Raw genomic sequence first — 23,721 nt, forward strand, 5'->3', positions numbered from 1 at the left:
ACCCTCAGATCAGTGATGCCTTGGGTGTGTGTGGGGAAATTTATATGAACACTTTGGTTTTTCTGGTATTGTAAAGGAAAGCTTTAAAAATGAGTAATTATGCTAGGACAGTAGCTTTGTAATGTAATAGTCAAAATACAGTGAACCGGTTGAATTGAAGACCCACAGATGAACCAGGGTTATTCCCAGCCTCACTAGACATCTTTCATCCATAATGAGAGATCCTCTCACTAAAAGTGAACTTTTTAAACAGAGCCCTTGACGGTTTCTCCATGACACTGTGGGCAGTTATAGGCGGTTAACTTTGTGTTTAATTTTTGTTATGCATCCTGTGACTACTGATTAAAAAGGGAAAAGATTAAGAGAATCAAATTAAACCCATTGTTTCCTCACAGATTATTGAGGACAACCCCTTAGGATCTCTGTGTCGTGGCATACTGGTCCTCAATGCATACAATGTCGGTACGTAGCCTCTGAAGCTTGTAGCGGGATTCCTAGATTTTCCTCCTTTATTTGGGCTGTTTCCCCTAGAGAAGGAAAGATGATGCTATCTATTCAGCCTGACAAGAGATTTTATCATAGTGGAAATCTGTATGGTTGGCTGCTGCATTGAACCAGCCATTCATACAGCATGCAGGTAAGACTAAAAGAGTTGATACATTTTTGTATGTGTCTGTTGTTACTGTGCTGTCCAATAGTGAAAATGCCACAAGGGAAGTATGGCAAGGCTTTTGTCTTCGTACTGGAACCCAAGAATCCAGAAGACCCTCCGGTTGAATTTGCAACAGATACAGTGGAAGAGCTGTTTGAATGGTTCCAAGGCATCAGGGAAATCACACGGAAAACTGCAGAAGAGGTACCAGTAGAAAAGGAAATTTTTGTTTTATTTTGCAATGGATAGTTATAAAATTAGGAAATAATGAGTCTTCGGCCATTTGAGAACCACTTAAGCTCCCCAAACCTCACTAAAGCCTGAACCGCTGAAGTCTCTTGCATATTTATTTTACAGGACTTGGTTCTGCAGTTTGACTTCAGTGCGACTATTTACATGGTTAAAGTAAAACACCTCACTAATCTGGGTCTTGTTTTCTAAATTTTCAGGCACCTCAGGATAGTTAGCAGAACGTCAGCCATCAAAGAGAATTTTAACACTTTCAGCAGAGTTCTCCCTCAAGTTGATGACTTGAGTGCTTTATGCCTTGTGGTGTTGCCTGCATCTATGCAGAGTAAATAGGATATACTAAAAAATGATAATGGTAGTGTTTTACGTCCACTTAGCACAGGTGTAAGTTATGGCATGCCTTGTGCAAGGCAGTGGAGAACCAAGCTTGACAAGTATTATAGTAAATCCCCGAATGTATGTGCTATCTGAGCTCCTTTGCCTAAACTCCTCTTCATAATCCTGCTTCCTACCTCTGCTGTCTAGTGTATACATTTGTAAAACACTTTCCTACTTGTGCCAATAACTTTATTATATACGGCTAGTAATAATTTGCAGTTTGGAATTCCTCACTTTATCTTCACCTGGGTGTTTTCCAGGTCTCTGAAGATTTCCCCCCACTTCAGCTTCTCAACTCAGGGCTTTATCCACTTTGTCATCCCTGTTTTATATCGGCACTAACCGTGTCCTAGGAATAGTCTATTATTGTTGGTATTCATTCCTGGTTAGCTATCCTTAGAAGTGTACTTTTAAGAACGAGTTTACAGCACCTGGAAATGCTCCTTTGCTCGTGAAAACATTGCTTTTAAGTGAAAGCTGTATGTCTATTAGGATGTTACACTGTGGTGGGTCACTATGTATTACAAAGAGGTAATAGCTTATATCTGCACTTCTCCAAGGCTATGTCAGTTCATAATACTAAATTCCTCTTTGCTTTTCTTAGACCACAGCACACAGTCTCTGGTCTGGTGACTGCTTCTGGAAAAACGTCTCTCTGCAGCTCCTGTTTTCCTCCCTCCTCCTGCTGTTGTGAGAATTTCTTTTGGAGATTTCCTATTTCCTACTGCTTTGTAGCCTTTTGTACTGAAGCTAGTAACTATTCAGTATGTGACTCCATTTATACTTCCTATCCTGCAATCACTTCTTGAATCTTTTTTGTAATTTTGATCACTTCCTGCCAAATTCTACCTTCACTTGATGCAGGGCTCTCATTGACTTCAGTGGCTTCTAATCTGCACCAGGAATGGCCATGAATAGCTGCTGCCTGCCAAAGTGAGGAGTAGCCTGGTTCCCCAACTCCCATTTGAATGGGTTGCAGGTATCCTCATTCAGCTCCCACAACACCAAGATTTAAACCATCTAGTATTGCAGTAGATTATGGACTTTTCCATAATGATGCCTGTTTGATAGTAAATTATTTTTTCATACCTGGAAACGCTGGCTTGCTTTGCAAAAAGTGAACTGCTGGAGCAGCGCGCTTTGCATTTGGAGACAGCTGGAATTCAGTCTTGGAGGCACAAGAGATACTTAATCCTGATCGAGATCATAAATAAATGGAGATAAACTTCATTATGCTTTTGCATTTTTTTGTCTGTGCATTTATATGAGGGTGTTGAGTCAAGAATTTAGCTAGATTTATATGGATGTACATAAAAACAGTAATTTAGCTGCCAAGCTTCTTTATATGATTCCGATTCAGGAAAATGCTTAGGCCTAGATTTTTAAAGGTATTGAGGCGGTTGCTGCACTCAACTTGCAATGTCTAAGTCTCATTTTGAAAATTAATTTAGATACTTAGGAACCTGAGTGCCTAAATCCCTTTTGAAAACGAGACTTAAACTGCTAAACCCATTAGGTATTGCAACACTGAGTGCAGCAACACTTAAATGCCTTTAAAAATCTGGGCCTTAAGCACATGCTTAACTGCTTTCTTGAATTGGGGATAAATGTGTATGTAGGACCTCTGGTTTTAGGTTTTAACCAATAAAGACCACCTCCCCCCATTAAAAAAATGAAATAGGTGTTTTTATCCAGCAAACACTGGATAAACACTGTAAATGGTTATTTGCCTCTAAGGGCCTGTCCAAACAGAGCAGTAATGTGGACTACAGGAGTGTGATTCCTAAAGCACAATAGGATGTTGTACATTAATTGGTCCATGTAGACCCTGCTGGTGTGCACTAAAGGCTCCCTAGTGTGCTTTTATGTAGTGCTGTTTGAAACAGCACTATGTTAAAGTGCCTTAGGGAACATTACAAAGAGATTACTTGTTACAGTATATACTACTGTAATGAGTAATGGATATAAGATAATATCCATTACTCATTACAGTATACAAGTGAGAGACCCGAAAACCCCGAGTTATTGGAAACCTACATAAAACTAAAAAATTGTTAAAAATGAACACCCAAAATTATATTAATAAACCCTGAAAAACAGAAGCCCTAAATATATGTCACATCCAAGTGCATTTATGAAGTGTTAAATATGAAATCAGGGAGCTGGGAGTATTTTAACATAATCATCCTTTCTTTAGAATATGTCCTAGTTTATTGTGCCATCATGTTCTACATATGTGCAATCTAAAAATATTTTTTTAATCTTAAACAGGAGACTAGGAGGAAGTACTGGGAAAAGAATCAATTAATTGCCATTGAATTATCTGACTTGGTAATCTACTGCAAACCTACAAGCAAATCCAAGGACAATTTAGGTGATTTATTTTTAATAATAATTTTCGCCTTGCCTGCTTGCATGCTAATCCAGTTCAAAGAAACATTATTTGAAATTTCAGAATTGAAAATAAAATACCTCCTTTCTGTACTGGGAGAGCTCATGCAGCAGGATTTTCAGTGGCAAATTGGAACTGTACACTGGAGAGAGCTTTATAGTATTCAAATGATAAAGTGTCAGGTAAAATCTAGTGAGTTATTAGAATTGTTTTGAGCATACATCTCAACCTGTCGAGGCTCAAGTCTGGGACAAAATGTGGAACAAACTCAATCTAAAATAGACTTGCTCTACATTATGTAATATTTTGCTGTAACAGTCTGATTGTCACTTACAATAAGACCCCTTGAAGCTACTGGAGTGACATGAAGATGTCTTAATGTAAATGAGAATGTGGGGCAATAACAGTAAAAATTTCTGGATTGACACTGAAATTGATTACTTGCTGGGTTTTTGCCATTGTAACCAGATCCATGGAATACCCAACAAATATCCCCTTCCTGCTTAAGATTCTTTGTGAATGCTTGCAGTAAGCCGTAAAGGTAGATTTGAGGTGTTAACCATGGCTTGCCCTCCATTCCTCCACTTACATACAGGAAAGGATGTGCTGCAGTGCTCAAATGAGCATTATTAGCAGTGATGGGATGAGAACAACACTGTAGCCTTCATCCAGTCCCACCACAATGAGCAGTTAGAGAACTTGTCAGGCAGACAGGTTATTTTAATTTTCAGACTTGATGTTCAACTTGCGGTGTGTGTATTAACAAGAAGTCAATTATTCTGTGTTAAAGGGTGAGGTAAAGCAAGGCTCCAGTGGAAATGGAGAATAAATGGTGGTTTCTTTCTCCTTTTTTTGCCTTTTTCTCCTCCCCTCCTTCTGTGTAGAAAATCCTGATTTCAGAGAAGTCCGTTCTTTTGTGGAAAACAAAGCTGAAAGTGTTGTCAGGCAGAAGCCTGGTGAGCTGTTGAAATACAACCAAAAGGGACTGACGCGGGTCTACCCTAAAGGACAGAGGGTTGACTCATCTAACTATGACCCATTTCGCCTCTGGTTTTGTGGCGCCCAGATGGTGTCTCTTAATTTCCAGACCCCAGGTAACATTCTCATAAAGAGGAGCTTTAATTTGTTTTTCATTCTTTCAATTGACCATTAAGAAGTTCCCCCTCTAGTTTCTCCACCACCCTGGACATTGTGGTTGATATCTTACGAAAACAGGAAGATAGATGGAAGAAGGAATGTGAGTGCTTGAGAGGATTGAAACTATATGAGTTGTTTGCTTGTGACTCTGTGGATTGGCTACTTGGGCATATCACAGAAAATTCATCTCCATACACCCTGCAGAGTTCACTTGTGGGACCTGATCCAACTCCTTTGAAATAGTGGAGTCTTTCTCTTAACTTTAATGGGTGTTGGACTGGCATGTACGACCACAACAAGTGTAAATCAGCATAGCTCTACTGATTTCGATAGTGACACCGATTAACAGCAGCTGAGGATCAGGCCCTCTTACTTCCGTAGGCGCCGACTTCTACTTGCGCCGGTTGGTGCTCGACCCCCCCTTTTCCCCCGGCCCGGCTCCACCCGCTCTCTCCCTGCCCCTATTCCAACTTCTGCCCAAAATCCCCATCTCAGCCCTGTCTCCTCCCCTGAGCGCACCACGTTCCCGCTCCTCCCCCCTCCCTCCCAGAGCTTGCTACACTGCCAACAGCTGTTTGGCAGCAGCAAACGCTGGGAGGTAGGCAGAGGAGCAGGGATGCGGCTCACTCAGGGGAGAAGGTGGAGGAGGAGGTGAGGGGTAGGGTGGGGAGAGGAGCTTGGCTGCCGGTGGGTGCACAGTAGCTACTAATTTTTCCCCATGGGTGCTCCAGCTCCGGAGCACCCACGGAGTCGGCACCTATGCTTACTTCACATTGTACTGTGTTGTGTTAACTGAGTAACTCAATTTAATGATCAAGAGATACTAGATGAGCTGGTTGGAGAAATTTTGGTGTCAGAATACACAGTACCATTAAAATTGATACACTTCATGAAATTGTGTCAGGTGCACAAGAATTTCATTTCCTGTTTTAACATTTTTGGATATGAATTGTATAGATTTTTTTTCATTTTGAGATCACTTTCATTTTGTTTCTTAATTTTGTATGATCATAAAACTATTTTTAAAAGATCAGAATCTAAACGAAATATTTCAATTTTGTCAAAATGAAATGTTTTGATTGACATGGAAAAAAATTGCAGAATTTTCTTTCATGGGGAATTTTGAAATGTTCCATTTTTGTTCCTTTCAAAACCTCAAGATGTTTTCTGAAAGTAGCTTTTTCCCTTTGCACAGCTCTAGCGATATCAGCTTGTATTTGTTACTATATTGATATTTTGACCAGTTCACTGGCAAGGGAAAATGTGTTTGAATTGGAAATTCACAACATTTCTGGTTTGACAGAATTTTCTCTTGGCTTTGATATGAAGTTCAGTGTGAATCCAAGTGTCTCTTTTAGATTTCTAATCAGTGGACCAATGACAATCAGTTCTAATTACTGAAGTGAAACGTTAGTCATCACCTAGTCTTTGTGAAAGTGGCAACCAGTGGGAATGGCACTAAAGAGCCATCAAATTGATACTTTGTCGTCCTTTTGGATTTAATAAAATGGGAACTCTACTGTCATGGCTATTTCATTCTTTCCCTAGATAAATACATGCAAATAAACCATGCCTTGTTTTCACTTAATGGACGGACTGGATACATTCTGCAGCCAGAAAGCATGCGAAATGAGGACTATGACCCAATGCCAAGTGAATCAAAGAGGAAACTGCAGATGCTTTTGACAGTGAGGGTAAATGTTTTCTTTTGTAAATATATTCTTACTAGTAGTAAAGGTCTATATGACTCACTACAAATAAAACTATTATATTTTCAGAGCAAGAGCTGTGACAATTATCAAAACATACTTTATTTAAATGTCAGTGTTTTAGGAATAAAACTAATTCTGCTACTTTCCCTGAAATGAAATAAGTTTCTCTCTGTCACGTCAATGAATATAGAACAGAAAAAAATGGAATGCATATGGTGACTATTCAAAATCAAATCAAATCAACTTACATTGAACCCCACCTTAGTTCTCATTAGAAAGATCCGATTAGAGACTGGTTAGCAACAGAGTTATTAGTTCAGCAGGTTTCCAATTTGACAGAAATAGGTTTTTATAATGAAAAAAAGAAACTAAGAAAAAAATTAGCTTTAACACGATAGGGGAAAATGCAGCTATTTTGGTTCACTTCATCCTTTCTGAATCTCATTTTTCATTAAGAAAAAGAGTTTCTTGTTTGAAAATTACACTACAGTGGGTCCTGGCACCATCTGTAAGCTGAACTTGTTTGTGTTCTCAGCTGCTATTCAGTAAGAGAGACGTCTTCCAAAATAGCATATGTTTTATGAGAAATGATGGTAAGGAACAAACACACTGTAACCACTTCTCACTGCAGTTTGGATGCAGACACGGGCTATAAAAGTAAAGCAAAAGAACAAGTGCTTTTTAAAAAATGTAAGAAGTGCTAAAAGAGTACAGAACCTCACTATTATCTCGTCATCTTGAGAGTGGAACTGTGGCATTTGAAGTGAGGCATCTTCTGTATGTTCTGTGAAAGTGTGGTATACAGAGCTGAATTTTCAGACACAGTTCTCCATTTTTGCAGACACATTTTTGTACCCATACTTATTTATGCTCATGATTTAGGTCACTTAAATGTTTGTCAAGTGCATTCATTGACATGCATTTACAAGTGCATTCATTGACCAGCATGTGGAAGTGACCAGAACTGTGGTCACAAATAATTGCTTGTGCCGGATTACACCTCAAATAATTTGTGCTTGCAAGAATGGAGGTCCACTTAAAACTGGATTGAAAATTTGATTCAGACTCTTGAATGCATATGAGCAAGAGAGAAAGAAAGAAAAAGAGGTTGTGTGTGTATCTATATATTGCATCCAAAAAAATCGACCTTGAAAGATGTTCAGATTGCAAAGATAAGCACACACAAATCAGGAAATGCCAGAGTTATGTTTGCATGTGCAACTCTGATTCAACCCCCTTGTGTATACATTGAGGTACAGTCTTTAATTATATAGTCACATACTATTTTTTCCACAGAATCTCACCTCATTCGGTAAGATTGAGGTGCACTCCCTTTCCTCTTATCCATTTTTCACTCCTCTGCATTTGAGTCAGGCACCTTCCTCCTTCTACACCATGATGCCTGCAGGGAAGTATTGAGAGCACAGGAGGAACAGCCTCCCTGCTCTCAGTTTCTGTGTCTGCTGCCACAGTGGCCCCTTAGCAGCTGGGAAGAGCAATTGCAAGCAAAGTCCTGCTCAGCCTCCCTGCAACCCTTCACTCACTGTAGGGAAGGCACATGCACAGTCTAGTTGGCACATAAGAGCTGTGAGGGGATGGAGCATGCCCAGTACAGAGAGAATCACTGGAGAATTTAGCTGCTAAATTCTAACAAGTCTGTTCTGAGCATGTGATTTTTTTTGGAGGCTTATAACTTGGCCATATTTGCACGTATCTTCACAAGGATGTCAATGGGCACCTCCCTGACAGCAGGGAAATCCCTTGCCAAATTTCAAGTCCCTGCTCTAGAGTGTGGAGGTGCTAGAGCTTCTTAATGAAATGGTTATAAGAGGGGTTTTTTTGTTTGTTTCCCTCCCCTTCCCCCTCCCACCGCAGACCAAATATCCTATTTTTCTCTAATCTCATTTCGGAAATGGCTGAACCATTTTAGCTGAAAATTAAAAATAAACAAACAAGCCACTCTTCCCCATCAGCCTGAGGCAGATACTCAGCATGGAAAATTTTAGCTTGAATCGTTCAAGCTTGGAGTTATGCAAAGTTATAAGCAACTGAAAACAGGATTTTACATTGGAAAGTGTAGGGCAATCTTAACTATAAGTGTAGTTACCTGTGCCAGTGATACTTGTGTGTGTTTGTAAATATATATATTTCTACACACATCCATCTGTCCAGGAGAGAAAGGGCATATATGCGTGCTCTCTTGAGGACTATTTGATAAGAAAAATAGTTGCCTTTTTCAGTGGCACTGTTTAATAGTTCTGTAGACCACTAGCAGTGGTAAAATGCAGTGCCAAGTTTTTTTTCAAATACTGGTATAACCTATTGTCCGTTTATAGGTTTTAGGTGCTCGCCATCTGCCTAAACCCGGCAGAAGCATTGCCTGTCCATTTGTAGAGGTGGAGATTTGTGGGGCCGAATGTGATAATAGCAAGTTCAAGACAACAGTTGTGAGTGAGTATCTGCACAACTTTCTGGGTGGGAGTGGAGTTATATTTGCAGTGCACTAAATAAAATTGGTAGAGGACATCCATCATGCATGCTATCTATAATTAAGGTTAAAATTTTGTCATGATTATTTTTAGTAAAAGTCATGGACAGGCTGCGGGTAATAAACAGAAATTTACAGAAGCTTGTGACTTGTCCGACTTTTACTAAAAATAATGGGTAGAGGGTTGACCGGTGGACAATTGAGCGGGAGGGAGGGCGGGAGCCTTGCTGTGGGGCGGGGTGACCAGCACCTGCTGCATGCAGTGCCTCGGAGCTGCAGGGTCTCCCCACAACCCCAGTGCTGAAGTGGAAAATGTCACGGAGGTCTCTGAAAGTCACAAAATTCGTGACTTCCATGAAATAATCTTTTCCTTATCTATAATTTACAAATATCATAGACCAGAAGGATAAGGTGACTTTATTGCTCTTAACTGGTGATCATGTATTAGTAGGCTAGTGCTTGCCTCAGAACCAATTAATTTTAGAACCTTCACTTTGTGTCAAATTCAGGCAGAGAAACATGCAAGTGTTAAACTGTGTTAGGTTCATAATGTGCATTTCTGTTAAGTTTCTGACTATGTGTAATTTCCATATTTTAAAATTGCTTGGTAAGTTGAAAGTGTCTCTGAAGATGCTAGATGCAGTGTTCAGAGCTCTGTGTAGCTTGAAAGCTTGTCTCTTTCACCAACAGAAGTTGGTCCAATAAAAGATATTACCTCACCCACCTTGTCTTTTTGAAGATGCTAGTCAGTTTCTGAAGGTGCACTCCAAACAGAAAGATTCTAAGTCCTGAGGCTATTATATTTAGGTTTGAGTTCAAAGATTAGATCATTTCTTTGGCGATATCTTGGACAAGAAGGGCGGTAATACAGCTATGGAGCATGCAAAGTGTTATCGTCTTGATCCAGAGCCCAATAAAGTCAAGGAAATACCCCATTGATCTCATGGAGCTGTGTGTGCAAATGAGGTTCATTTACTAAATGTATCTGTGTGGGCCAGAGTTACACTAAAAGCCAAACCGGGGTAAGGATTTTAAATGTGAGGGTCCTACTCCACGATTTTTCTTACTTTAAGCCATGTGATTGGCTGTCTATTTTAGTGCCTGATTTTGGCATTTCTAGATGCACTGCTGTTTCTCTGTGACAGATGAGGCCGTGCAAAATTCTGGGTGTGGAATGAGTTCAGAATGTTCAGTAGAGAGCTGCACCAGTAGGGGAAACTGCAGTGTTTCCCAGAGAAGAGTATTTTGACCTTTATATTTTGTATTTGTATCGACCTTCAGAGCCAGATTTTCAGCCTCCAGCACACGTGCAGATGACCCCACAAAACTCCACCAATGAGTATGCAAACTGGATAGGTGCATATCTGTCTACTTAGTATGTTTCATGCTAGTGTCTGTTTTTAAGCTCAGACCTGGGGCTTGTTTTTCATTAATTCGTGGGAAGCAATTCCCCTTTTAAAAATAGATGTCCAGGGAGGTTTGTTTATATAAATATATTAAATATGAAGAAATGTATTTAAATTTAGATTTTTTAAAATAGATTTGTCCTCCCCCCAAGAACTTCTTGAGTGGGCATACAAAAACAGCTGGGATAAGGAATTTCAGACTTCATATATAATCCCAGCATCTGCCCTTGGATATACACTTGTATGTGCATAAAGGGAAGTGATTGCATCATATCAAAAATTTTTTCTTTTCATTTCAGATGACAATGGCCTTAACCCAGTTTGGGTACCCTGTCCAGAGCAAGTGAAGTTTGAAATTTATGATCCTAACCTAGCGTTTCTGCGCTTCGTTGTTTACGAGGAGGATATGTTCAGTGACCCCAACTTCTTAGCACATGCCACTTTTCCCATCAAAGGAATCAAATCAGGTAAAGATCAATAGGGTGTCATAAAGTGTTAAGCAAGAAACATGGTCTTTAGAACTGGTAGTACTGCGCATTTGCTCTCAAAACTTAGGTAGTAAAGGGCCCATCCAGCTGAAACACACCTTGGGAGATAGCTACTCTAAACTGAAAATACCACACCCTCGCTCTGAACAAGGATGTCCGGCGTGTTGAAAATAATCTTTTAAATGAATCGCCCACCACCAAATTGTTTTTCATTCTTTCTGCAAGAGGAAAGGGTTACACAGAACAAGTTGTATCAGCAACGAGAAAGTGGGTATGGAACAACCTACTACTGCAGTATGATCAGTTTCACGGTGGGAAGTAAAGGCATCTCCTGCATTCTTGGTCCCACTAGTTTGAGACTGATAGATTTAAATCTGACCCTCTCGATTAGGAGAGAGCAAATGCCAAAAAAGGATCGATGTTCTCCACCCTGCTCAACACCCAGTTATAGGTTTATTTTGGAGAGGTAACAGTATCAGCAGTGCTGTGTTTGTGCCTACCTTCTAATGATTTGATTATGGAATGATTACTGTGATTTAATTCATTTTGCCACAGTCTCCGTTTCATTAATGTGATTGTGTGCCCAGAATGAGTTCTGGAGAGATCACTGCTTAAGATTCTTCTGCTTGTGTTCTACCTTTGCTTTTTTAGCTGATCCAAATGTGGGCATCCCTTGAGTTAACTTCTGATTTCTCCAGACCTGGTTTGATTTGCAGGGCTGTGGGAAAACTTCGTCACCCCATCTCTGCCTGCCGCTTCCTTGTAAACTTCAAAGCTCTGCCTGCTCCAAGGAATGGAGCAGGTGAGCAGAATGGAAGGATCTACCCAATCCCATACATGCTTGCCCCCAACTGCAAGCAACCCTTCCTCCTTACTTTAATTACCTCTGTGTACCTTCTCCCCAGGTTTTAGGTCAGTACCTCTCAAAAATGGTTACAGTGAAGATACAGAGCTGGCTTCCCTTCTGGTTTTCTGTGAAATGCAGCAAGTTCTGGTAAGTGCAAAGCCACTTCCTGTGTGTTACACTTTCCTCATCACTTCCGCTACGCCCAAAGCATGGGTCAGTGAGTCCTTTGTGGTAACTAAGAGGTGATAGTTCGCTCATATATTTCTGCCTGATATTGTGTGACCCTTAAATCTTTCACACTGGTTCCTGAATGTTCATTAACCAGAATTCAGTTGCTCGCTATCTGGGTGGAGAGATGTCTCACTCTTTTAAAGAGTGTTCTGCTCACACAGCAGCATTGCCGCTGGCCTCCTTGATTTGAATAAAACCGGCTAGAATTTAATTCTCTGGCAGTAGGAAAGAGCTCTTCTCAAGCTTTTATGCCCTTCTTGGAGGTGAGACTCACTAATATTGAAGCCGCACTTGGCAGTAGATACTCAGGACAGAATATATTCCTTCTCCAGTCTTCAGAATCTATCTATGGGAAAAATAGAAGGCTTTGCCAAAGAGCAAAAGTAAAAACAATAATTGCCAATATTTCATAAAAAACAGAGACCCAGCACTGGATCCCATTGCAGATAAACCTGCCTCATTTTAAGCCTTCACAGAACATCTGTTTGAACCACTATAATTTTGTGTGCACATAATCCTCTTCTTGGAAAAAAATTACAAATCGTTAGGAATGGAATCAGCCAGGCAGGTGGGTGAGCCACACGCAGTTAATTACTATTGATACCCAAAGTTATTGCATACAGTACTTTAAACCAGACCCATCTTGTCTAGTTAGTGCTCTTTCCACTTTCCAAATTTTCAAGTCACAATTCTCCAGGCTTGATAGACACTCTATGAAACAAGTGAGATGCTAGGGAGTCAAGGTGATCTCCCACATACTGCAAATTTCAGAGGAAAAAATACTCTGTTTCTGCTTTATGTTGGTGTAAGCCCACTGGAGTTGATGGAGTGACTCCAAACACAAGCTGCTGTAACTGACACCAGAATCTGGCCACTGCATTTCTTACAGCAGAACACTATGTGCTTCTCATCAGTAAGTCACTGGGTTTCTGGAGGGATTTAGTCCTGCAGCTATGTAGACACTGAACTGGAAGGTATTGCATTTACAGACATGCTCAGTTTCACAGGAGAAGCAGCAGACTTGGAGGAGTTGGGAAACACTCTTTTCCAAGTTGTGCAGAAAGTCTCACGAGACCCCCTATGCAATGACTGTATGCAATCCTGTCAGCTTCTTGGCAGCCATTGTAGCTTTCCATTACCCACTGGAGAAGGGAGAGAAAAGAGGAGTTGCAATGAGCGGGGGTCTGAGGGAAAATAAGAGGTCAGGATCATGAGGGGGAAGGAAGGGTCCCAAGGAAAAAAAGGGGTCAAAGGTGAGGGATCGCAAGGGGGGAGAGGGTCATAATATGAGACTTGTGTATATAAATAAAATGTATATCCTTTAAAAAAGAGTTTTTAAACACATAAGGTCTCAAATCCCATGGGGATGAGCCTGGCATAGAAGGCTAGATAGGACTTTGTTGTTGCCACCTCCTACAAATCCCTCCACCGATAGTGACTCAGTGCTTTACAAAGTGATATCCATGTTCAATATGTAAATATGCTGAGAATCCCTGGTGTCTGGGATTTTCTTCAAAAAATCCAACTCATTATTTGCCTGGGGCAGTGGTGTCTTTTAAAGTGTTGTTCATAGCAGCCGTGCACCTCTCAACCTTCTCAGCAATAAGTCCTTTGACTATAGCACATCTCCCAGCCTCAGTCCCCTTTCTTCCAGCTTGGTAAACCAAAATTGAGATGCAGCGCAAATGTATATTTACAGTGATGAAACCTCAGGATGCTGATTCAGTGGTGGGAGAAATTTTAAAGATTTTTTTTTTTTGGACAGTCTATAGTGAACAAAGACTTGCCATGGTCATAAAACTTTTAGAACCTTTGCCAAACCAACCTAGAAGCATCATAAAAACGATCAAGGTATTTTCCATCTGTTACGCTGCTTTTAAAGAAAATCCTCCATAAAATGTTATAATTTAATAACAGATCTATTTATACAGAAACCCCACCTGCATACACTTGGAGAGGCAATCTAACATTATGAAAGGTCTTGCAGATGGTTTTGAAATTTGTTGAGACATAATTTATACACTGTTATAACATATTTGCATCTTTATCATGTCAGCCCTTATCCAGTTCCTATTGAAATTAACTGGAGTCTTTCCATATAGTCTAGAAATGTAAGTGTATTAAGAAAGTTTTTAAATTTAGAAGCATGTCTTATTTGCTTGCAAATTTGATTTACTTGCTGTCAAAAGTATGACTGTTTTTGAAGCATTTTCAGATTATCATCAGTTTAGCTGGCATTTGTGTTTTTAACAGAAATTCCCAAAGTGTCCACTTCAATCTTACTTTTCAAATCCAGCGTTGGTGGATACAGTTACTTGTGAGAATAAATGAGGGCATGTAGCTGTCTAAGTGGTCAGCAATTGGCCATTTGCATGTCCTCATTTATGACTGAAGGAGGCAAGCTTGGTCCCCTTTAAAAATGAGACCCTTTATTTCATATTTTTAAAATGCGTACTATGTAGGGTAGAGCAGAGAGGTTGTGCTTCAGCTCCTTGACATCCCCAGAGAGGGAGCTGCAGCACGGTATCAGCTGTAGTGCAGGGGGATGGTGTGCGTGTGTGTATGTGTATCCTTGATTTTACAGTTTGTTAACCTGGTAAGCATGTTGCGAAGCTCATCCATTATCTTAGGCATCTGGGGAGCCAGTGGGCTGAGGGGTGAAAGGAGCTTGATTATTAGTATGTCTGCTGTGACAGTGCCTTCTGTTTACTGGTCGCATGTTTCTTCGTTGGTGTGGGATGTTTTGATATTGGTGTGGAACTTAAGACCCCAGTCCTGCCAAGATTTACACAGATGGGCACTACACAGATGAGATTACCCGTGTGCATAATGTTTTAAAATAGTCCATAAATGGCTCCCGGTGTCAAAGGGGTATTGTGGTTTACTAACTGTTTGTTTGTGAAGAATTTTGAGAGCCCTTTTTCTAGAAGATGACATGCAAGTACAAATGCAAATTAAAGGCCTAATCCTGCAAACATTAAGGATAAGCTTGCACTGCAGCTGGGACCCCTCAGCCTGGTGAACAGACGCGCTCAAGCATAGTTCAAGCTAGCGTGCGAAACATAGCAATGTGGACTTAGTGGCTTGAGTGGCAGCTTGAAGTCTCCAGCCCACCTGACCCCCTGGGTCTGAACTTGGGTGGCTAGCCTGAGTCTCTGCCAGAGCTGCAACCTCTGACATTATTTTTAGTGTACTAGCTTGAGTCCCACTAGCCAAGTGTATCTGCTGGGATTGGAAGGCTCATTCCTGGCTGCAGTTTAGACATATCCTAAGGAGCAGATACTTCGCTGGTGTAAACTGTCATAGCTGCAGTGAAGTCAATAGAGCTATGACAGCTTACACCAGTGAAGAATCTGCCCCCTTAGCCATAGTACTGATGGCCATGAATGGTCCCATTTAATGCTTGGTGTTTGAAGAATCTGACCTTTCGTTTGCAGCTTAATAAGAAACTCCATTGGAAGCAATGAGACTTAGTAATAGCCCAATCCTTGGTAGTGTTTGCATACTGGGCTCTATCAGATATAACCTTCAAAAATTAAAATGTCTTTCCAGTGTTTCAAGACTATTAGAAGATAAAGTAACTGCAATTGTAACACACAGCCTCCTCCCTTTCTTTCCTCAGCATACCTGTATACGTCATCAAATGCTTTCTCTGTAATCCATTTATTTCTCACTGATCACCATGGTGTTTGAACACCTTACCTTTTTTAAAAGCTTATTTTTATGAGCATCTTCTTTTTTTCAGTGTTTTCTCAGTTATTTATTTTGTTTCCACATGTGTCTTACAAAAAATAATTTACAAACTACTACTTAGAAAAATCAGGGAAGAATAGCTTGTGTAAGATGCTGAATTGGTTTCTGGTGTTCTTTTTCTCTTGAAGGAAAGCGAAGAGGCGCTTTATTCATCATGTCGGCAGCTTCGGAAGCGCCAGGCAGAGCTGAACAACCAGCTCTTCCTGTATGACACCCACCAGAACTTAAGGAACCCTAACAGAGATGCCTTACTAAAAGAATTCAGTGTGAATGAGAACCAATTACAAATGTATCAAGAGACATGCAGCAGGAGGTAGGTTGATCCTCTTTATTCTGCCCAGGGTCCCCCAAAAGGGTCCTCATATCTAAGGGGTCCTGTATGGCACAAAGGCTTCAGCTTTATTAAGATAAGATAATTTCTGGCCCACTTGGCTTGGACTAGAAGCCATGCTTCACTCTTGTAAAGGGAGTTTGAGCCTCCACTGAACCAGACTCCAGCAGCCCATGCTGATGAGTGTCTTGGTCCCAGTGACTCACTGAATGCCACAATCTTTGGAGCTTAGACCCTTTCCTACCATCCAGCTCAAACAGCCAAATAAATTACCCACCATAAAGACTGCATTGTGACATAAACATACTGGAACATGTGGGACCAGAACATAGTTCCGGTTTGACTCAAACACCAATGAAAACACAATGGTTAGTCTTAGCGACAACATGGAATTGCCAGTTATTCCCAGACTCTATCCTAAGGAAAAAAGACCCCTTGCCCTAAGCCTTGCCCCAGCTTATGGGTGGGTACAGGGAGAACAGGACCTTCCTGTAGCAGGAGGAGATCCTGAATGGATGTTTGCTCCTCCCCCAGCCTAAAGCGGGGAGAGGGGTCAAATCCTTTCCTCCCAGCCAATCAGAGGCCAGTCTTTCAGGTCTCTTTAGAACCAGAGAAGTGACCAATGCCACAGCTCAATGCAGAGCCAGGGTTATGATTGGTCAGTAGGAGCAAGGTGCTGCTGGCATTCATCCAAGGAAAACCCAGTTGGCAACTATCCTGTCACCCTGTGAGTCTGTGGTAGAGCTGAAGGTGGGGAGCTGAGCTGAGTTAATATTATGGGCTAGTGGTAGGCGCAAAGGACTGAGAGTTGAGATTCATGAGTTCTATTCATAAGTCCACATAATTTCTGTGTACTGGTGCATCTCTGTGTTCAGTGGGGATGATATTTACTCACTTCCTTGGGGTGTGGTGTGTTTTTGAGATTCCTGGATGGAAGGTGCTGTAAGTATATGTTGTGATAATTATAAGCACACCCCAAGAGACACTTACCTTTTAGTAAACTGGGTGGAAACTGGAATATTTGGGGACCAAATATTTAAAGATGGGAAAATGGATATTCCTAGAAGGACCAGCATTTCAGCATGCAAATAGAGAGTTATGAAAGTAGTTTGTGTGTGCATTTTTGTGGGAATGTCCATGACATTGTTCTTTGAATTTTTTGGCTCTTTTTAAAAAATATATGTACAAAGCTTTGAATATATGAAGTGCCATATATATGCTGTTACTGTGTTTACATTTTAATTTAAAGAAAAGAAATGGAAGTACACAGAGTTGCTGAGTTGACCTTTGTATTTTTTCTTAGAATACCTAGCAGAATTGTTGACTTGAATTTTCTTTTTCCTGAAGATTAAAGGAGAAGAAAGTCAGTAACAGCAAATTCTACTCCTAGAGAAGCTATTCCTTTTGGTGCACCTTTTAGAAAGCCATTCAGGAAGAGACATTAATTTACCCTGATCGTCATACTCAATGAAGGTCTCATCAGGCTGAATTTACTAAGAAGAAAGATGGGTTTCCTTAATTTTTCTTGTAGGAGGAACTATTTTCATTGTTGTTTAATTTATCTTCTGTACAAAGCATACACACAGTGCAGGCTAGATTTTCTGCATATTCGAGTCATTATTTGCATCCAGTATCACAAACCTTAGAGTAAGAAGGAAACTAAGGGTCAGCTTTTCACAGCTACAGGGTGTGCAGACAACTTGCATGCATTTGTGCAGGGCTAACTTACCCTTACGAATACCCAAAGTACAAGTACAAATCATCTACAGTATTTGTGTGCACAGGACACAAGTTAGGCATTCACAACCATTTGCACACACACAACATTAATAATCTGACTCCTTATGATTGACAGATAATGGGTTTAATTTATTACATGCTGTAAAAGCACTTTTACAATATGATTGTGACATCAGATACAGCAGATTGTATCCCCCACACATAACCATCCATTGCCCAGAATATTTTATGCTGTATTTTCTTCTGATAGATGTTTCTTGTTACATTTTTTAATGCCAGTGAATGAGTTAATTTTCTAAAACTAAATGTACTCCAAGATTGTAGATGGGTTATTTGTTGGATTCTGTGAAAAGCTTTAAAAAAAAAAGAGAGAGAAATACGACATTATTTTGTGTCACGTAAATCAGCTCCGTCAAGGCAGTGCAAGAAAATATTTTTTATACATAAGGTAGGAGCGAGAAAGAAAAGGTATTTTAAACTCCAGTTGGATAATTTACTTCGGTGTAACATCGTTTCTCACATCCTTCCAGCTGCTAATCTGCATACAAATGAATTGTTTGAAAACTGTCCATCTGTAGTCTTGCAGACCTTCTTACAAGATAATGTCAATCAGTGCTGTTTGGTTTTTTTAATGTTGTCTGTTTACCCAAAATATATTTAATCCATAACATAACTGTGCAGAAATACAGATAGATACATTATCCTTATGGCTTCAGTCACTAGTAGGAACATACAAGTTATAGATGGAAAAAAACCTATGAGATCAGCAAGTTTGTTTCTCTGCAAGAGCATAGAATCATAGAATATCAGGGTTGGAAGGGATCTCAGGAGGTCATCTAGTCAAACCCCCTGCTCAAAGCAGGACCAGTCCCCAACTAAATCATCCCAGCCAGGGCTTTGTCAAGCCTGACCTTAAAAACTTATAAGGAAGGAGATTCCACCACCGCCCTAGGTAATGCATGCCAGTGTTTCACCACCCTCCTAGTGAAAAAGTTTTTCCTAATATCCAACCTAAACCTCCCCCACTGCAACTTGAGACCATTACTTCTCGTTCTGTCATCTGCTACCACTGAGAACAGTCGAGATCCATCCTCTTTGAAACCCCCTCATTCTTCTCTTCCGCAGACTAAACAATCCCAGTTCCCTCAGCCTCTCCTCATAAGTCATGTGTTCCAGTCCCCTAATCATTTTTGTTGCCCCCTGCTGGACATTTTCCAATTTTTCCACATCCTTCTTGTAGTGTGGGGCCCAAAACTGGACATAGTACTCCAGATGAGGCCACACCAATGTCGAATACAGGGGAACAATCACGTCCCTCGATCTGCTGGCAATGCCCCTACTTATACAGCCCAAAATGCCATTGGCCTTCTTGGCAACAAGGGCACACTGTTGACTCATATCCAGCTTCTCCTCCACTGTAACCCCTAGGTCCTTTTCTGCAGAACTGCTGCCCAGCCATTTGGTCCCTAGTCTGTAGCAGTGCATGGGATTCTTCCGTACTAAGTGCAGGACTCCGCACTTGTTCTTATTGAACCACGTCAGATTTCTTTTGGCCCAATCCTCTAAATTGTCTAGGTCCCTCTGTATCCTATCCCTACCCTCCAGCGTATCTACCTCTCCTCCCAGTTTAGTGTCATCTGCAAACTTGCTGAGGGTGCAATCCACACCCTCCTCCAGATCATTTATGAAGATATTGAACAAAACTGGCCCGAGGACCGACCCTTGGGGCACTCCACTTGATAGCGGCTGCCAACTAGATATGGAGCCATTGATCACTACCCGTTGAGCCCGACGATCCAGCCAGCTTTCTATCCACCTTATAGTCCGAACATCCAGCCCATACTTCTTTAACTTGCTGGCAAGAATACTGTGGGAGACTGTGTCAAAAGCTTTGCTAAAGTCAAGGAACAACACGTCCACTGCTTTCCTCTCATCCACAGAGCCAGTTATCTCGTCATAGAAATCAGTTAGGTTAATCAGGCATGACTTGCCCTTGGTGAATCCATGCTGACTGTTCCTGATCACTTTCTTCTCCTCTAAGTGCTTCAGAATGGATTCCTTGAGGACCTGCTCCATGATTTTTCCGGGGACTCAGGTGAGGCTGACTGGCCTGTGGTTCCCAGGATCCTCCTTCTTCCCTTTTTTAAAGATGGGCACTACATTAGCCTTTTTCCAGTCATCCGGGACTTCCCCTGATCGCCATGAGTTTTCAAAGATAATGGCCAATGGCTCTGCAATCACATCCGTCAACTCCTTTAGCACTCTCGGATGCAGCGCATCCGGCCCCATGGACTTGTGCGCGTCCAGCTTTTCTAAATAGTCCTGAACCACTTCTTTCTCCACAGAGTGCTGGTCACCTCCTCCCCATGCTATGCTGTGCTGTGCTGCCCAGTGCAGTAGTCTGGGAACTGACCTTGTTCGTGAAGACAGAGGCAAAAAAAGCATTGAGTACATTAGCTTTTTCCACATCCTCTGTCACTAGGTTGTCTCCCTCATTCAGTAAGGGGCCCACATTTTCCTTGACTTTCTTCTTGTTGCTAACATACCTGAAGAAACCCTTCTTGTTACTCTTAACATCTCTTGCTAGCTGCAACTCCAGGTGTGATTTGGCCTTCCTGATTTCACTCCTGCATGCCCGAGCAATATTTTTATACTCTTCCCTGGTTATTTGTCCAATCTTCCACTTCTTGTAAGCTTCTTTTTTGTGTTTTAAGATCAGCAAGGATTTCACTGACAAGCCAAGCTGGTCGCCTGCCATATTTACTATTCTTTCTACGCATCGCGATGGTTTGTCCCTGTAACCTCAATAAGGATTCTTTAAAATACAGCCAGCTCTCCTGGACTCCTTCCCCGTCATGTTATTCTCCCAGGGGATCCTGCCCATCAGTTCCTGAGGGAGTCGAAGTCTGCTTTTCTGAAGTCCAGGGTGCGTATTCTGCTCCTCTCCTTTCTTCCCTATGTCAGGATCCTGAACTCGACCATCTCATGGTCACTGCCTCCCAGGTTCCCATCCACTTTTGCTTCCTCTACTAATTCTTCCCGGTTTGTGAGCAGCAGGTCAAGAAGAGCTCTGCCCCTAGTTGGTTCCTCCAACACTTGCACCAGGAAATTGTCCCCTACACTTTCCAAAAACTTCCTGGATTGTTTGTGCATCACTGTATTGCTCTCCCAGCAAATATCAGGGTGATTGAAGTCTCCCATGAGAACCAGGGTCTGTGATCTAATGACTTCCGTGAGTTGCCAGAAGAAAGCCTCATCTACCTCATCCCCCTGGTCCGGTGGTCTATAGCAGACTCCCACCACGACATCACCCTTGTTGCTCACACTTCTAAACTTAATCCAGAGACTCTCAGGTTTTTCTGCATTCATACTTGAGCTCTGAGCAGTCATACTGCTCCCTTACATACAATCCAACTCCCCCACCTTTTCTACCCTGCCTGTCCTTCCTGAACAGTTTATATCCATCCATGACAGTACTCCAGTTATGTGAGTTATCCTACCAAGTCTCTGTTGTTCCAATCACATCATAATTCCTTGACTGTGCCAGGACTTCCAGTTCTCCCTACTTGTTTCCCAGGCTTCTTGCATTTGTGTATAGGCACTTGAGATAACTCACTGATCGTCCCTCTTTCTCAGTATGAGGCAGGAGCCCTCCCCTCTCGCGTGCTCCTGCTCGTGCTTCTTCCCGGTATCCCACTTCCCCACTTACCTCAGGGCTTTGGTCTCCTTCCCCCGGTGAACCTCGTTTAAAGCCCTCCTCACTAGGTTAGCCAGCCTGCTTGCGAAGATGCTCTTCCCTCTCTTCATTAGGTGGAGCCCGCCTCTGCCTAGCACTCCTCCTTCTTGGAACACCATCCCACCAGCAGAAGCGTTTGGATGATGTATCAGATACCAAACATCTTAATATTTGTATGCATTGATTCTTCATGTTAGTAGCACATTACTCATTAATAAGAAATGACTAGTCACAGTATGCATATGTGGGTGGAGTTTTGCAATCTGTATGTTTGAATGTACATTTCAGGTAAGTGCAGAAGAGCTTCTTTTCTTCTGTCTAAGTAATTGCCCAAGGCTTAAAGTGACACACAGGTAATGTTGGATCTCTCACCACTGAAAGCGTGTTTGCGTTTGGAATTCATTGCACAGTGAACTGCCTCAGCGATTTTCAGTTTCCCTTGCTCCCCATGCCACCACTTCTGCTGATCTGCTATCTCAAAATTCATTTAATTGATTCCACTATGCATTCACAGCTGATATTTCAAGGAGCACCCTTGAGGTTTCAGTTACTCCAGAAAGACAGTCTTGTCTCATTTATCTTCATATGAAAGTGCTATAGCAGAGAGTCAGGAAATACTAGGGTTGGGTTTTGAATTTCCCTCTGCATACAAGCTCCCTGAAGATGCAGGCTTCTCTTGTACATTTTTTGGAAATTAAATACCAGGTACCAAATCCAAAAGATAAGAGAGGAGTAGCACGTTAAAGTACGTTTACTCTTCTCCTTCCTGATAAGTCGAAAAACTATTCTGTCCCCAAATGAAGTTGGGATGCACAGCTTGGGACTTAAAGGAAAAGAACTTTTTGCATGTGGATTCAGATTTCTTCCCCATCCTGCTTCCTGCCAAATCACCACCACAGACCATATTGCCTAGGGGCTGCCCTGGGGGAGTTTGCTACAATGCCAGGCAGCCAATTAACAGGCAGGTCGGGAAAGCGAAAATTCCAGAAATCCTTGCATGCTAGACCACTAGGTGCCCAAAAAGTTTGTTCTTACAGGAAATCCACCTCCCTTAAAAAAAAAAAAAAAAATAGACACTTTGAACAGCTCCTCGAGCCATATGTAAGATTAACACCCTGACAATGCTGTGTTCTCATTTCTCAGTGAAGTATTTTGGATATAGTGTTATGACTGCCAGAGCCCCGAAGTGAGAGATTCTCCTTGGACAAGATCCCAATAATTTTCTGCCAAAAATTCAAAACTAAATAAAAACATCAGCTCTGGCTTCTGGACATAAATTGTCCACATGGCATAATTGTCCTGGCTTCTCTCATTGTTATAAGCATTGCTGCCACAGAGCAGCATATGTATGATGAATCATATTGCCCTCTACTACTGCTGTGTAAATGTTTATGAATTAGCACATTGCACCACACTTCAAAGATTCTCTGCACATGTGCTATGTTAAACTGGTTGTGAGAAGAGCCCTTAAATGTATGTTTAAGTTCAACTCATTTTACAGTGAGCTACTTTTCCAGAATCACTCTTCCCAAATATTGTACTGTACCTGGAAGGAAAAGGGTTGAATTACCAATTTTGCAGACATTCAAGGCCTTGTCAAAATTGAGCAATAGTTCTTTCTATCCTAATTTCTTGTGTTCTATGTTAGAACACATTTACCCAAAAGCCTCTGGATACTTTGCCAGGGTAAACTCCATGTCAATTCTCTCATGGCTTTGAGGCTGTTATGATTCTGTTGATATTGATGTATGTCAGATGTTATTCACCCTAGAGGTGAAGTCTTACCAAGACAAAACTGAAGGCTGTATCTACTTGGAAGGACAGTAATCCTGATGTTCACCAGACATTAAATTAGGGAACAAATTTCTGCATATGCAATTTCCTTAATTACACAGGCAAATGCCATTTGCATGAGCGCCCAGTTACCTGCTCATGTGGTAAATTTTATGTCACTTGGGGTCCTTCAATCAAGGCTGGAAGTCTTTCTAACAGATCAGTTCTAGTTCAGCTACATGTTACTTTGTGTGATGCAGGTGAAATGTGTAGCCGGGGTCACGCAGGAGGTCAAACTAGATGGTCTTAATGGCCTCTGCTGGCCTTTAAATCTATGAATATGTGTATGTGCCAAATTAGAGGCCAAGTTGAGGCTGACTGAAAATTTGCATCTGTGGCTTGTTACAT

General features: G+C 41.4%; 1 protein-coding gene across 7 annotated transcripts in view; it reads left to right on the top strand.

Annotated features, from left to right (window-relative positions):
- PLCG2 (phospholipase C gamma 2) overlaps window positions 1-22,759 on the top strand; it is a 92,081-nt gene extending 69,322 nt beyond the window's left edge. For 4 of the 7 annotated variants that reach the window (XM_073308054.1, XM_073308053.1, XM_073308052.1 and 1 more), the window contains 10 exons: window positions 396-462; window positions 699-856; window positions 3,551-3,653; window positions 4,556-4,765; window positions 6,357-6,502; window positions 8,857-8,971; window positions 10,714-10,881; window positions 11,808-11,896; window positions 15,862-16,046; window positions 17,368-17,455. In XM_073308054.1, the coding sequence (XP_073164155.1) occupies window positions 396-462; window positions 699-856; window positions 3,551-3,653; window positions 4,556-4,765; window positions 6,357-6,502; window positions 8,857-8,971; window positions 10,714-10,881; window positions 11,808-11,896; window positions 15,862-16,046; window positions 17,368-17,416 (1,290 nt within the window). In that variant the 3' untranslated portion in view covers window positions 17,417-17,455. Of the gene's footprint in view, window positions 1-395; window positions 463-698; window positions 857-3,550; window positions 3,654-4,555; window positions 4,766-6,356; window positions 6,503-8,856; window positions 8,972-10,713; window positions 10,882-11,807; window positions 11,897-15,861; window positions 16,047-17,367 lie in introns of those variants that run through there. The other 3 variants (XM_073308055.2, XM_073308058.1, XM_073308059.1) reach the window with 3 other exon arrangements.
- Window positions 22,760-23,721: the final 962 nt, after the last annotated feature.

The sequence above is a fragment of the Lepidochelys kempii genome, chromosome 12 (assembly GCF_965140285.1).
Source record: "Lepidochelys kempii isolate rLepKem1 chromosome 12, rLepKem1.hap1, whole genome shotgun sequence".
NCBI classification, from domain to species: Eukaryota; Metazoa; Chordata; order Testudines; family Cheloniidae; genus Lepidochelys; species Lepidochelys kempii.